At 42.1% G+C, this 16,405-nt stretch overlaps 1 protein-coding gene across 14 annotated transcripts in view; it reads right to left on the reverse strand.

Annotated features, from left to right (window-relative positions):
- LTBP1 (latent transforming growth factor beta binding protein 1) overlaps window positions 1-16,405 on the reverse strand; it is a 405,463-nt gene that overhangs the window by 185,173 nt on the left and 203,885 nt on the right. For all 14 annotated transcript variants that reach the window (XM_047745652.1, XM_047745654.1, XM_047745653.1 and 11 more), the window contains 2 exons: window positions 11,500-11,724; window positions 10,032-10,306 (listed from right to left, as the gene is read on the reverse strand). In XM_047745652.1, the coding sequence (XP_047601608.1) occupies window positions 10,032-10,306; window positions 11,500-11,724 (500 nt within the window). The remainder of the gene's footprint in view (window positions 1-10,031; window positions 10,307-11,499; window positions 11,725-16,405) is intronic.

A 16,405-nucleotide genomic window follows, 5' to 3' on the forward strand; every position in this document is an offset into this window, starting at 1 on the left:
TCTTAATGACCTCCTCATTGACTCCACCTCCAAATAAAGTCACGTTCGAGGTTGAGATTTCTACATACATTTTGGGAGGGCCACACAAATAAGTCCATAGCCCCGACAGGCAGGGCCAAGTGACTCCTTCTGAATAAGGGCTGTGGGAAAAGGAGGGTACCTCGTAGCACCTCTTTCTCCCCATTGTAGGAATTAAGGAGGCCACATATTGCCAATAGCGTAGCATTAAGGTGGTGGAAGCCCATTAGCTTGGCACTGGAGGGAGATCTAGCAGAGAGCTTTCTGCCAAATTCAAGCTTCTGTCATGTTAATTTCTGACTACAGCGCAACCTAGCCGAACCTAATAATGTATTTACTGACTATTCCTCTGTGCCCTGTGCTGAGCTCAATTCCTAAAAGGCCCTCCCCTCACAAGAAGCACAGCCTTGTAGAGGAAAGAGGGTCGAAACCAACCATTTTAAGAGAATTACATTCAAAATGGTCTGACTGGATTCCAAATGTAGTGAAGAGTTCAGGGAGGAGAGAATGAACATGGGCCGGAGGACTGGAAGGCTTTCTGGAGGAGCCAACACCAGAGAGGAAGCTCTCAGGTCAGGCCGGATTTGGGAGATCATCATAGGTCTTGATGTTTTTGATATTGATGCAATTTGCTCTGTCCACAGATCTTGTGCATATGTAACTATCAGTGGCATGTAAGACCAGAAAAGAAGAAAGATGTCAAAATTACCACAATCAGAGGACTGCAGGACCAGAGGCGGCCGTGGTAGTCTTCTCAGCCAAAGTTATTTGAAAAAAATGAAAATCCTGAGGGCCAAAGATAGGGCACGTTTGCAAAAAAATGGAGAAAGACCTATGGATGTGGAAACACCAACAGAGCTGGTCCCCACTTCTGAGCCTCCATTTCACATAAGTAAAAGGGAGACAAAAATGCCAACTTCGCCTTGTGTTTTAAAGGTCAAGTAAGGTCCTAAATGGCAATGTTGTCTATCAACTATCGATTTTATACAAACACACTGAATTACTGGGACTCCTGCCGCTAAGCCGCAGAACCCTCATACCATCTTCTGAACAATTCCGTTAAAGCCTGCACATTCTCTAAACTGGACCTCTTCAAAGTGTCATCTTGAAAGTATTGCTGTTTTTGTTCAAAACAGAGCTACTCTGTCTGGATTTCAGAATTCTTTTCAGGGCTGAAGATGCACATTTTAAATATCCTCCATGGTGCACATCCTTGCTTGCTGGAGGCTGAAGTGACCACTGGAAGGCTTCGATCCACTGACACTGTAGCGAATGAGTGAGGTGCAGAGAGAGAGAGACTAATTTTCTTAGGCAGCTCAAAAACCGATTCTGAAACAGCAGCTTCAAAAGAGCTATGGCAAGTCTATTTGTACGACAGCATCGCTAGAGTAAAGACACAGTCTCATGGAATAGACCTCAAGGAGACAGAATATTCTATCTCCTACATACATTTTCTGATATATAAAAGGAAACAGTGAGGGGGGGATGGAAGGATGAGAAAGAAAAAGAAACCTGGACTATCATCACTGTGGGAGAAGAGGCACGACAGCCCAGGGGAGACATTCTGTCATCTCTCAACCCAGGGCAATGTTGCTTTCTTCTCCACAAATTTATGGGTCAGATTCCAGAGGACTGGGGTTTATTTTGATTTTTTTTTTTAAGTAAACCAGATGATTCCACTTTGTTTTAGCAAATCTCAATTCTAAGAGATCATGTAGATGAAGCAAAAAAAAAAAACAAAACAAAACCAAAACAGACCGTAGAATATCAGCTGCGACTCTAAGCAATTTTATAATGTACAGAGACCCAGTCAACCAGCATCTCAAGCCTTGGTCCCTTAGAACTACTTCCAGTGAACTCAGAACTGTCACCGTCAAACATCAGAACCACAAAATCGTGCCATGTTGCCAGCATCTGAAGCGATCTATCACATTGCCACTCTCTGCTGACCCCGAAATTCCTTCATTGCCTGTTGTTCAGCAAACGTGGGAGTCTAATTATTAATAGGTGTCTTATTTTAGTGAGCCCTAGAGGTATAAAACATGGAAATCTGATATTCCATGTCATGATAAAGGCATTTTCATTGCCAATAAAATGAAAACCATCTGAGAGCAGGGGCTTGAGGAGGACTCAGGAAGCGTAAACGGGTCTATGAAACAGGCCAGGGGCCGTGAACACTGAAAGCGGACACTCGGAGGCACCCAGAAACACTGGCCCGGGTGAAGACCAGTATTAGGCAGTGGGAAGGGGAATGTCTGGGTCATTGACCATTCTCTGAAGGACTCTACTGCAGTTCTATGAATCTATATTTTGATTATCCTAATGTCTTAGTCCTACGTTCGCTCCAAGTCAAACTAGCAGTTCTCCCTGCCACTGGCAGGAGCCCAGTGACATGCAGCTCTTTCTCCCTTTGGATTTTATCCCTGTCTTTATTGATCTTTACAGCTCGAAGGAAGAGGGGCCTCGCACGAAGGAGGTCTGGCAGAGGCTGCTGGAACAAGACCAGCCCCCGCGAGAGTCCTGGGCTCCCATCACTGACACGTGTGGGACACGCTTAGTGATAGCTAGGCTGCCGACACAGGTAAGCTTTGGCAAGGGTGGCCTTTTTAGAGCCACTGGAGACAACCAGACTCACTAACACTCAATTAAATATTTCTTCGATTATGCCAAAGGAGTATTTGAGTGGGACTCTGAAGAAAAACCCAGATGTCATAGGAAGTGCCTGGTGTTAATGACTTATTCCACCTGAAGGAGGCCAAACGTCAGTAAATGCAATCAGACACCGCTGGTGGGGCTCTCTGCTCACAGAGAAGGCCGATGTCTGGTAGCCATGGCCCATCCTTTCCCAGTCACTGCCCGGCAGGACATCTGCAAGAAGATGAAGGCCAAGTTCACCGGGGATGGCCCTGCCCCTCCAAGTATGTGGCTGGGGAAATGGGGACGGGCCGAGGGCCACATGCACACCTGTACCCACTGCTGACCCGGCCTGGCAGACTCCGTTCCCCTTCACACAGGACGGGTAAAACATCTGCGAGAGGCCAAGCGTCTTTGGTAAAATGTCTTAACAGTTGTTCCTCCTTTAGAAGTCTCAGCTGCGTATGTCACTTGTGGACTCAGTTGAGGGAAATAACCAATACGAAATGTTACAATGATTCTGGCCTCCTCCCCATCAGAATACCCTCAACGAGCTATTTCATCTCAGCCTTATGCCTCTTTCCAGCAATGCACTTGCAGTCATGGCCGAGGTGACTCTGTGGAAATTAAAGAACAGATTTCTAAGCAGAACTTCATGTCCCAGCCCCCTTAATTGAGCACTAAATTCATTTTCCATCACCGAGAAGAGATTTTCAAAGTCTGCAGTCTGTCTCTATATGCACGTCGGTAACAAGCCACCCGGGTATCTATCCATCCATCTGTATTTTTTTTCTGCCATGTGGAACTGACAGACCTGGCATCTGTTTCCCTACTTTCTCACTGGCTTCTGTGTGGTAGAAACCAAGAAATATTTTTCTTCAAAGTCCTGTCACAGAAGAATTGAGATTTTTTTTTTTTAAAGTACTTTCAGCCATAATTAGGATAGTTTCCACTTTGATGAGCTCACACTTTCCTGTTAATTTCTCCATGATGTTTACTTAAGAAAAAAAATTTTTTTTAAAGGAAAGCAAGTTTTTTTTTTCAAAGATTTTATTTATTTATTTGACAGACAGAGGTCACAAGTAGGCAGAGAGGCAAAGAGAGAGGAAGAAGCAGGCTCCCTGTTGAGCCGAGATCCCGATGCGGGGCTCGATCCCAGGACCCTGAGATCATGACCTGAGCTGAAGGCAGAGGCTTAACCCACTGAGCCACCCAGGTGCCCCTAAAAAAATTTTTTTTGAAACAAAAGTTAAGTGCATCTGTTTGACCCTTCAAAAATTGTGTGTGTGTGTGTGTGTGTGTGTGTGTGTGTGTGTGTCTTAGTACTAAGGTTTAGAGACTGGGAATGTTATCGAATTTATCTGCCAAAAAAGACAAATCTCCAATTATATCCAATTATTTCTCCAAAGGCCCATTCTGCTTCCATTTTTTGTGTCTAAAGAGAACTGATAAAACAACGTCTGGAACCTCTAAGAGGATCCCCCACATAATTCTTGGGTTGCCTTAACTTAGTTTTGCCCCAGCTCTTATTACTTTTATGAGCAGGAATTAAAGGAAAGAAAGGCTTTTCCAATAATTTCAGGATTTCACAACAAGTACTGCTCCTTTCTCTTCTTCCTAATCCACGTAAGGATTATTTTTTTTCTACAGAATGCATATCATAGAATTTAATCTTAGAGTTTGTTTCTTATGGGTTTTTTTAAAAGTATAGATATTTTATAGTTGCAAACTACAAAAGAGGGTTTGTATGTTGTTTGATCATCTTTATCTGTACTAAAGCACTGTACTAAAAATATATTTTCTGTTTACACCTACTTCAGGTTTTCCAGTATTTCTGTTCTTAGTTAACTCAGGTGTTTATACATGGAATTTTCTGCTCTTTTGGCATTTTCAACAGGAAGGTCTTGAAGCACTTGAATTTTTTTGTCTCATTTTGTAATGTCTGTGTCTAATTAAGGGGCATGTTCCTGTGTTTAACAAAGAGCACATGATTGCACAACTAGGCAATGGCAAACCCAAGCATGGACGCTGGACCCCAAGCCCTACATTATGATACTAAACACTTCTCAGACGAGGTCTTTTCATACCATCTGGCGTCATTAGGTTAGGTCACTGCAAATGTTTGTTTCCAGCAACTGGGCAACAAATAAAACATGCTTAAAACAACCAAAAACTCAAATGCCAAGTACATTTCAAATTTAGGTCACTGTTAATAGAACCAATTTAAAACAAAGGAAACCCTTGTACAATGGAAAAGGTATATATATTCAATGTCCCTGTGATGCAAAAAAAGAAATTGGAGGGGTATTTTCTGAAATTTGGCCTCTCCTTAGGGATGAAAACTAGCATGGAAATGTTCAAGTTTTAAGCATTTGAAATACCAGGAGATTTTCCTAAAAGCAGAGGATAATTGTAACCACTGGAGATGTAATTCTAACTTGATCAATACAGTAAACAAACCTTCCAAAATGTTTTCAAACATACCATGATTTACTTCAGGTAGCACAGATACCTAATTGCCAAAATTATGACTTGTTAACGACCTCAGATTTGGTCTATATTCAAGAAACCCGTTTCTCTCAGCCACACCATACATTCTATTAATTTCTATCCTTTTAATACTTTAACATGAATGTAATGATGCCTGTACCCAACAGATTCACACAGATATCAATACTTTATATGATCTAAAGAATAAGAAATTATTTTGAGGACTCAAAGATGGGACATCAGGACGCCTCGATGGCTCAGTTGGTTAAGCGGCTGCCTTCGGCTCAGGTCATGATCCCAGCATCCTGGGTTCGAGTCCCACATCGGGCTCCTTGCTCAGCAGGGAGTCTGCTTCTCCTTCTGCCTCTGCCTGCCACTCTGTCTGCCTATGCTCACTCTCTCTGACAAATAAATAAATAAAATCTTAAAAAAAAAAAAAAAAAGATGGGACATCACTTTCTAGAACAGTAAAACAATAGGACTGATTCTTCCTCCCCACTCCACCCCCTGCCCTCGTATCTTGATACACTCTGTCAAGGTGAAAAATATTATAAACTTCCAATTCCATTATTCCTGTTCTTTTCTCTTCATAATACAACCAACCAAAGAGATGCCCTCTGTTTTCATGAATTTATCCCCACTAGATCTATTTGCTGCCCACTAAATCTTCTCCATTCATTCACTCTCATTCCATCTCTAAAACCGCACTGGGTCTCCCAACTGATACTCAAGAATACACCATTCTTGATATCAGTCAAGGATGGGGCTGCTTAAAACAAAGATGTACCTACTCATATTCACCTTACAATCCTCCCCCAGGATCAGTTAATCAAGGAGAGTGAGCATTTATTTGATTTCTGAAGCAAGGAAGTTCAGAATGGTCCAACTCATCATCATCTTTTTCTTTCCAACAGCCCATAATCAAATCCTGATGCCTGATTCTTCGCAAAAGTTCAGACACTCATCTTTATTCTCAACTTCACTTCTTAGACTGAACCCTGGTCAATTCACAAATGGATCAAGGCCAACTTCTCTTCCCTGGCCTCCCCATGTCTACCATTCCCACATCCACCCACCCCATTCTTTCCTAAGTTGAAACTTTTAAAATTACCTTTTTTAAAAAAAGATGTTTATTCATGTATTTGACAGAGAGAGAGAGCACAAGTAGGCAGAGCAGCAGGCAGAGGGAGAGAGAGAAGCAGGCTCAACACTGAGCAGGGGGCCTGATGCAGGGCTCGATCCCAGGACCCTGGGATTATGACTTAAGCCGAAGGCAGCTGCTTAATTACTGAGCCTCCCAGGCACCCCTAAAATTACTTTCTTAAAATTCATAAAATGTATCAAAGTTATAGCTTTTAAGTTCAGCTTAAAATTCGATTATTCTAAGTTGAGAAAGCGATCATTTTTCTGTTTCTCTTCCTCAAGAAATTATCAAAGACTCTGACATATTCAAAGAATAATACGATGATCACTTGAATACCCACCTCCCAGGGTCAACAAACAGTTAAGATTTTGTCGTATTTCCATGTAAAATGCACTTAAAAATAAATTATAGACATCACGGGATTTTACCCCTAAAACTTTCAACATGCATCTCTCAAGAATAAGGACACGGTCCTACATAATAACCCCAACACCATTATCACACCTAAACATCAACAATTCCAAAATATCATCAAATATCCAGTCCTGTTTAGATTTCCCCAATGGCTCCCCGAATGTCCTTTATAGAGGGGTGTTGTGTGTGCATGTTCTTCTAACCAGGATTTGATTAAGGTTCATATGTTACATTTGTCACTGTGTCCCTTTGTCTCTTTCTAGAAAAGTCACTCTGCCCTTTTTTTCCCATGAGAAGATTTTTTAAAAAAACCAGACAATAATGTCCCACATTATGAATCTGTCTGAGGGAGGAGGCATGTGTGTGATACTTATAGTTGGCTTCCTCTTTCCTGATGAGCTGGAGAGGTCATGGTGTAAGAGCTTGAGTAGGTTCAGGTTAAACATTTTTGGCAAGAGTACCTCAAGGATGATGTGCAAATGCTGTACTTCAATCCCAAGTTTACCGTCTAATTATTAGAATATGCCATAGAAACAAAGGCAATTAATGCCAAATTTGTTCTGTATATGACCTCTCATGGCAACACAAAAACACAGGTGCTTACCGATGACTCTAAGGCATTCAAAACCTCAACAGCCAAAATCTGCAGCTAATAAGAGTGTTTCAACTCAGCAAAGCAATGAGCCCTGAGTGGATGTATGCAGTTGTTTCTGCAATTCATTCATAATCTACCTACACCTCCTCCCGGAGTTTTATTTGCAAACTAACCACAGCAAGAAAGCACACATGTTTTTCCAACACCCTTGTAGGATGTAACTTGTATACTACTGCCTATTTACCAGTAGTGTATATTAAAGATTTTATTTATTTGAGAGAGACAGAGAGAGAGCACAAGCAGGGGTAGGGGCAGAGGAAGAGTGAGAAGCAGGGAGCAGGGAGCGGGAGCCCGACACTAGGACTCCATCCCAGGATGCTGGGATCATGACCTGAGTTGAAGGCAGACACTTAGCCAACTGAGCCACCCCAGTGCCCCAGTAGTGTATATTTTCAAATGCCTAGATCATCCTAATTACGCAAATTAATTGGGCAGTCACAGGTACCCGGCAACACTTCTCAGTAACAAGACAAATATACCCTGAGAATGTTTTCTCAAAACAGGTCTCATTTTGAAGCTGTGTATTAGTGACTACACATGCAAAATAAATTAAGAACTGAGATCACTGTCTGGATCATTCAGACCCAAAGTCAGAAAAGTATCCAGATAAGGCAAAAGTATTCCACTGAGTTCGAATTATTTGGGCAACACCACCAATTACCCAATTTACTTTGACTGTATTGTCCAGCTGAGGCTCAAAAGTAAACAGTTTATCTTTTCGGGTTCTGGTTAGCAATCATCTCCCTACTATTATACCGAAGTTGTAAGTTTGTTAATGCCTCCTTTTGTTACTTTTTAGGCTCTGTGTTCCAACTTGGAAATTAGGGAGAAAGATACTGGGCACGTAGTTTTAAAAGGACCTGTTTTTTCCTTTCTCATGACCAACCCAAGCCGGAATGACTAAACAATGCAAATGCCACCAAAATCATCTTCTCTCTCCAAGGCCAACACAGGGCAACATTGTGAAGTAAGAAGCTTCTTCAGACCACTGGCCCTATCAAAACCTGCCCTTAGCACAAGAATCCAGTCTTTACTTCTAAGCTAAACTGATGAGGTTCCTTCTCTATAAAGCATTTGTCTAAGCCTGGTCTTCAACTGAGGAATGAAAAGGTGCCCTTCAGTGAGCATATGTCAGGTATCTGCAGGGGCGGTGACAAAGGTTATGATTGGGAAAATCGAGCCTTCCTTGCTTTACTGAAATTACAGGACATGAGCAATCACCTACTCTATTTTTAAGTTTGACTCTATCTTGATAGATAAGCATCTTCTAAGCCAACACTTGCAGAGTTCTCTAATGTTTGCAAAGTGGGGTTCACATTATGTTGTCTCATCTTGACACACCTCCATATTCTTATCTCTACCTTACAGATAAGGTTTCCCAGCACACTGCTGGGCCCATGGCACTAGCCAAGACCCTTAACTCTATCCCCATGGGTGCTCTTTTCTATTTGGGACTATAAACCAATTTTGTCTTACTGCCCTGGAAGAAAGATTATAACCCTACCATGAACTTGTCCAGAACCTAAAAAGTATTTTCTAGGTGTCTAAAGCAGTAACAACTGATTCTACAAATACTTCCCACACACAGTATTTTTTTTTTTTAATATTCAGGTAACAACAGCTAAATTATAATATAGTTACCTCATCAACTCTCCTCATGGGGGATCCAAACCATATCAAAATGACCAGAACCATAGGACAAATTGACATCACTATCATGTGATCCCAAAGCAAGCAGCACAAAGTAGTTGGGGTAGAGGAACCAATGTATTTCCATTGCCTTTGCTACGTACATTCAACAATGAGTTTTAAAGAAAGTCAAGCCTTTCTCTCACTTTATTATATAGGCCTGAAGTTACATGTAAATTCAATATTAAAATGCATGGGACGCCTGGGTGGCTCAGTTGGTTGGGCCGCTGCCTTCGGCTCAGGTCATGATCCCAGCGTCCTGGGATTGAGTCCCACATCAGGCTCCTTGTTCTGTGGGGAGCCTGCTTCTCCCTCTGCCTCTGCCTGCCACTCTGTCTGCCTGTGCTCGCTCTCTCTCTCTCTCTCTCTCTGACAAATAAATAAAATCTTTAAAAAAAAAAATGCATTTCAAACAACTCCTGCATCACCAACCTAGTGATGAATTTTTATCAGGAGAGGAAAGATGTCAAGTTATTACTACACAAAGGGGTCAAATTTCCTCTGTACCTACAACCAGCAAGCTATTGCAAAAAGGCATAAAGGTTTCAAACATCTTTGCAGAATTCATCTCACATACTATGTCTCATGTCAAACACTTGTTTTATACACAGATCACCTTAAATGAAGAAAATATATAAGCAGGCAATCATGGACTTCCAGCAGCAATTATGAAAGATCACTACTTAATATTACAGACTAAGGTCAGCAAACTTTTTTTTGTAAAAGGTTTTGCAGACCACATTTTAGGACTTGGCTGTCACATGATCTCACCGACACGACATAATTTTATCATATAGCATGAATGCAAGGATAGACATACGTAAATGAATGGATGTGTCTGTGTTCCAGTACAACTTAAAAACAGGCTCGTGGGTCAGTCTGCCAGCCCCTTCTGTAGAAGATGATCTTACTAACTCTGGTTTTCCCACTATTACAAGACCATATCTAGAATGCATTTCCTAACACGGGCTAGACAGTGTTGCTCACCTGTGACCCAACGGTTTCTTGGAAGCACCGGCCAAGCTGCGTCTTCGCAGCCACGGGATAGACGTGGGGGATGACTTGCTGGTGAGAGTACGTGGAATGTACTGTCTGGGTCTTCTGGACAGGAAGCCCTTGGTAAGAGACTTGGGATTGGCCTGGTTGAGCTTCTTTTGCCTTCTGGCCTGTTGGGCCGTCAATTCTTGAAACCTGATGTATCTGGACGGAAGCCTCGGGAGGGTGTTTCACATGGATGTTGACTATGTTGGGAGGAAATTTCACTAAAAGAGATCAGGACAAAAAGTCAGTCATGAATAACATGCAAATTGGCACGAGAGCAAATATTACATAAACACGTATGCAGCTATATGTGTATCCCCACCCAGGGCATAAAATATAGAGTGCATATGCATGTCTGCTGTACAGCCATCAACTCTGGAGAATAAGAGGACACATCTCAAATACAAACTAGTCCTGAATTATGTATTTTTAAGGGATCAAATTGGACGTATACAGAGAAATTAAAGCCTCTCCCAGTAACCCATTCATCAGACAAAAATTCGTTTTTCAGAGTCAGGAAACTATGAAATCCATGGTGCCTATGGTCGTTGGGTACATTTTAATCAAAGGATAGTAGTAAAGACTCAAGAGTTTGATTACTTTTGCATCTCTCAGAGTTTCCATTGCCAAACTTAGAAGATTCACCTTTCTACACCAACAGAGGAAATAACAATTTCACAAAGCGTCATTCTCTTGGCCCGAACAGCGGAGTGTGGACGTACTCGTGTGCACCTTGTGTCCCACCAAAGACCCACGTGTGATATTTTATGTCTGTGTTTACTTTCTGCTGCTTTCACATACAATTTCATCTTGTGATCCTAACATTCAAGTTTTACAGAGTAAAGGCCAGTCACACTTCTCTGACCCCTTTCCAAAAACTGGGCATAGAGGAGATGCCAGGTTTAAAAGAATGAGTTAGTCATAGAATTCCTGAGCTCCAAGTGACCTAGTTTACCTTCCTCTACAGAGGAATCAACTGAAGCCCAGTGAGATTAACTAATTGTTTATAACTAAAACCAAGCACCCTTCAACTACAAAATAAACCAGGCATTCACCAGCAGGTAGCATGTGATCCACGAGCATATTTGTCTTCAACACGGCCTTGCTCATCTTTCTGTTTCCTGGGTCTTCCCAGAAATGTGCGGGTAACAGCTTTCAGTGCTCAGAGCCAGCACAGAAGGATGGGCTCCTTTCTGGTTTATTTCCTAGATACCAAATCTCTATGGTCTAGAAAGTACTGCAGCAGTATACCTGGGCCCGTATTCTGTCCCTGCTGCCATTTCTTGGGACACAGATCACATACTTGTTTCTGATTCAATACCAGCCCTGTCAGGGGCAGATACTTGCTTCCATGTGGGTTTGACAGGTTACCAGAAGTCTGATGAGTGGGCAAAAAGAAAATAAATAAGCTTACCTTTGACTCCTTGTTGGCTGGTCATGGTCAGAGGCAAGGTATGTGTGGAGTGGACTACATGCGTTCCCAGGGCCTTGCCTGACTGCTGGGAATGCTGATACAGTTTTGGCACGCTGCCACCGTGGACCGGGATCTGACAAAGCTTCCCTGTGAAATTCGGAGGGCACTGGCATTTGTCCCTTGAGCTGCACTGGCCGCCATTCATACATGGAAGATGGCAAATGACTAAAAGGGAAAAGAGAAAATGTGGAGAGTTGGTTAGATTCTCAAATGCTAAGTAACAACCAACCAACAAAACTCCCAAAACACACAGCCCATTATAACCATTACATTCCTGCTGACTTTAGAAACAGTCAACAACAAAGTAACTACATGAAGAAAACAACAGTCTTTGTTACTCACTGTCTTCTTATGTCATTTAACTCTCCAACTGCTTATGGCTGTTCTCCCCAACAATGGAAAGAATTCAGGGAGAAGAAGATCTCCATATGTGTATAGATACAGATATAGATATAGATATAGATATATGTATATAAATAGATGTATGTATATACAGATAGATAAATATATTCATAGATATGAATATACACACACAGTCACTCAAGATTATTATCTATCTATTGCATTCTATAATTACTTTGCTTTTGTGTTTTATTACTTGTTTATTAACTGTCTCCCAAGATTATAAAGTCCTTGGGAAAAAAAGATATCTCTGGCTTAGTGATTTTTATATCCTTGGCATCTAGAATAATTTCTGGCACACAGGACACATTAGTTATCTCCTCAAAAAATAAACAAAGAAACACAGGAGAGTGCCAAAAGTATCTGTTGAGGGTTTTCTCTAAGACAGGGAGCTAAGTGCTAACCAGAACCAGGAAGAATAGTGTGGGCCCTGCTGTAGAGGAATTTGCAGTCTCATCGGGATAATAAGACCACAGTGAAATAGCGGATCCGTTTGTGAGTGATTAGTAGTATGGACTTTAACTGATTTAGAATAAAGATAAATGGACATATGGGGTGAAGAACTGTAAGGGGAGTTTTAAATTCTGTCTAAATTCAGCTTATAGACAACTTATCGCTAACAAATTCTTCCCATCAGCCTTTTAACATGATCAGATTCCTACCAGCTTGAACAGTAAAATCACCTCAACTCCATTTCCTTCCAACTTCTACCCTCCTTAAATTTTCTCCTCCATGATCAGCCTTTCAAACAACTGTCCACTTCTCCACACACTACCATCTAGCTTGGACCCTGCCTGTCTTCTACAGGACGCTCCTCTTACGAAGGTGACTTATAGGCTTCATGTTGCTAAACCCAACAAACGCATTTCACTCTTCCTGATTTCCATCACATCTCACTTACCCATTGTTCTCCTTCCTCTCTGCCCATTTCAACTTAATATTCTATGCAGACTCCACTTCCTATGCCTTCAAAGTATTGGTATCTTTAAGGTTTGATGTTAACCTCCTCATCTTTGCTAATGCTATATACTCCTTCTCTACCATGCCAGATGCTGATGTCACCCAAATTTGTATTTCTTAACCAAAGCTTTCCACTGAGCTCCAAACTCTCTACTACAATATCTCTTCATGTAGAGATTCCACAAGCAACTCAAACTGGAAATATCCAAAATCAAATTCATCATCTCCCCCCAATACCTCCATTCACCAAGTGGTCCTTAACAGAAACCTCATTGTTGCTCCCGCATTTCACCCATCCAAGTATCCAGTCCTGGAGGTCCTCCCTTGTAAACACTCATCAGATATGTCCAGTTCCTTCCCATCACAGGACCCCTGGTCCTTCTGAAGGCTTATCATTTGTGGGTCTCACCTCATTTTCTACTACCCAGCTAAACTGAATTCCATTCATTTCCTCAGTATTCAGGGTCCTCTTGCGCTTTATCCATCCCGTGTCCACGACCTGAACACTCTTTTCGCTCCAGCCCCCCTCACCTACTTAATACCTCCTTAACTTTTAGACTTTGCTTAATTGTCCCCTTTTCTAGACGCATTCCCAATTGCCCTTCACCTGGGTGTGGTGTCTGTCTTCTGTGCCTCCATGGTTCTCATTCACTGATCGTCCTGGCACCGAGCTTACCGCTGCGTGGGTTGTCTGACTACTTTTGTGCATGCCTCATTCAACTGGAGTTCTGTGAGGTCAGGGACCTCCTCTTGCTATGTTTTACTTCTAGCATGCAGTTCAGCTTCCAGAGGAAAGCGGGAGGTGGACAGAACACTGAATGAAACAATGAAACAATGTGCGCCTACCACTTTGTCCAATGCCATTCCTGGTGCTCCTGAAGATCCAGCCCCTGCTCTTTGAGAACATGAAAGCTAACTGAGCAGACAATACAGCGTAACTATCAACACAGATCAGCATAGAAGTGACAACTGGAAATTATAAAATGCAAATCTGGTGGGCTATCAGAGAGGAGAAAACACCTTTCTGGGAAATCAAAATAGACTGTATGGGGAAGATCACTTGGGGTAAGTCTTTGAAAATGGGTAGGGGTCAGAAAAACAAAGAGAAGTGCTTTCAAGGAAAATGAAGGAAGGAAGCAGGCATATTTGGGAGATAATGAATACAGCTGTCTTGTTAAAATTCTGGGTTCCTGAGGCAAGGGGCGAGGTGATAAAGTGGGAGAGGCAGGCTTGAGGCAGACAATGCAAGTCCTTAAAGGCCTGCCTGGTAAGAAGTGTGAGTTTTACTCTGCAATCGGTTTGGGAGCTGGGAGGCCCCAAAGAGAGAACTCAGGAAGACTGACTCTCGGGAAGATCTCTCTTGTGATGGCAGGTGAGAGTCACTGGAGAAGTGAGCGATGAAGGTGGGGAATTCAGTTAGGAGGTGACTGTAGTCACCGAAGCACACGTTGAAAACCACCCAGATGCGGATCACAGCAACGGGAACCGAGACACACACAAATATAATGACGGAGGGAGAATCCGTACCAGGAGACAGGACACAGGAAGTAAAGAACAGGCTGAGGAAGAGAGGGGACCGTGGAGGAGGAAGGAGAGAGCTAGGAAAAATGACCAAGGAGGCCACCCAGACACCATGTCCAGGTCCAGGCTGGATGGAAGCTGATATGCTTTCTCCAGCGCCCACACTCCACTGAGGTATTAGGTAAGAGGAGAGGAGTCAAAGCAGACTCTGTGGTTGAGTCAAACACTTCATAACTCCCTGTTCACTTCTCAATTCAATTTCTAGGTCACTTGGCTACAATGGATTTACTTGATGTGTAACAGGCAAGGGGCGTTAGGCCAAGATTTAAATGTATTACAGTTTACCACCAGACGAAGGCACTCTTCACTTTGCATGGTTCCAAAGTGCTTGAATTTCAGGGACCACCGTTTGGTCACCTAACACCAGCAGCCCCCAAACAGCAGGGTTCCCACTTCAGTTGTCACAGTATATTAATACTGAACTACATAAAGCACAAACTTCACCGCTAGCGTTTTGGTCCAGAAATCCCCACGCGAATAACCAATGCCTATCATGATCGCCAAACCATCGTGTCACTTCCACGACGGTGGGCATCCGATCCCTGCTCATCCATCGTTCAGTTCACGCGCAGACAGACAGACAGACAGCAGGCAGTCATGTTGCCCTCCCCATCTCATGGGAATAAACTTACCGGACATTTTACAGAAGTGCATAATCAACAGAAGGTGTGGGGTCAGCATAAACAAGTGTAACCCAGAAATAAAAAGCGTTAACAGTGGAATTCCACTAAATTGGAAAGTCACTGTAAGGAAGAAGATGAAGATGTCCCAGAGGAAGTGACATGGAAGGAACACTGAGTTCACAGCTGTGAAAGCACCAACGCTGGAAGCAGATCCAGACTCAGGAAGGAACAGGACAATTCACTGCAGCAGAGAAAAGACAGACATGTCGTACGGGACACAATAAGAAAGCAAACGTGTTCAAACTACTTTTGATAAGTTCTCCTCAAAGAAATAAAACAGGTTGATTCTCAGTGTTCCTAACATTTTAAATTGTAGGGCAATAAATTAATCTTAGCTTCACTTTTATTTTTGCATTGCCCTATACATTTATAACCTACAGTAAGAAAGCTTTAAGATTTTGACAAAAGATTGAAAAGGTCATAGAACTGGTCATTTTCCCATTGATTATTCAGGTGATTTTGCACAGTTTCGGTCTGCAGATCATTTGGTCCTCCAGTGCCATGTAGATGGCCTATAATCAATGCTAAAATAACGACATATGTGTAACCATCTTTCCCCTTCACAGAAATGTTAACCAATTCACTTTTGTGAGATGTTCCTAACATCAACTTCCTTTGAACCTAACAGGAATTTAATCAGTTTTATTTAAATCTACCTTTAAACCCCTAAAGCAGCTTTCATGCAAGTGTCAAGGATGTACCAAAGTATACGGATACAGTCATATCCCACCATACAGCTCTGGTAACCTTGTGTGTCTCTCTCTGTTCATAAAGGAAACAGTTTCTGTTTGACTTATTCTAACCCATAAGTGGGCACTCTTTATAACTATTTATGACTGAGAGGTAAAATATCTATTCCCCCATTCCAGCATTTTCTAAAATCTGCATTACAGTATCAAGTTCTCTGCCTCAACTCAGTAACTACAGATTGAGTCCTTTGTGGTAAGCTCTCTTTTTATAGCTCAATAATCTTTTATATCAAAGAAAACAAATTTAAAAATCAACCTACAAACTTCAGGATTTAACTATGAATGGCTTCTTTCTGCTTCCCAAGTTCATGCCGCTCTCCAAACAATCATGTAGTGATATATGGTCTGTGTTGCCAGCATTCTTTAAAACCTTCTCAACACATGAAGAGGAAAAAGACTAAGTTATCTTTAAGGCTGACTCGAGAAGCCTGCGGTATGCTGGCTGTAGGTCTAGCTATGGCACATATATTA

The sequence above is a fragment of the Lutra lutra genome, chromosome 9 (assembly GCF_902655055.1).
Source record: "Lutra lutra chromosome 9, mLutLut1.2, whole genome shotgun sequence".
NCBI lineage: Eukaryota > Metazoa > Chordata > Mammalia > Carnivora > Mustelidae > Lutra > Lutra lutra.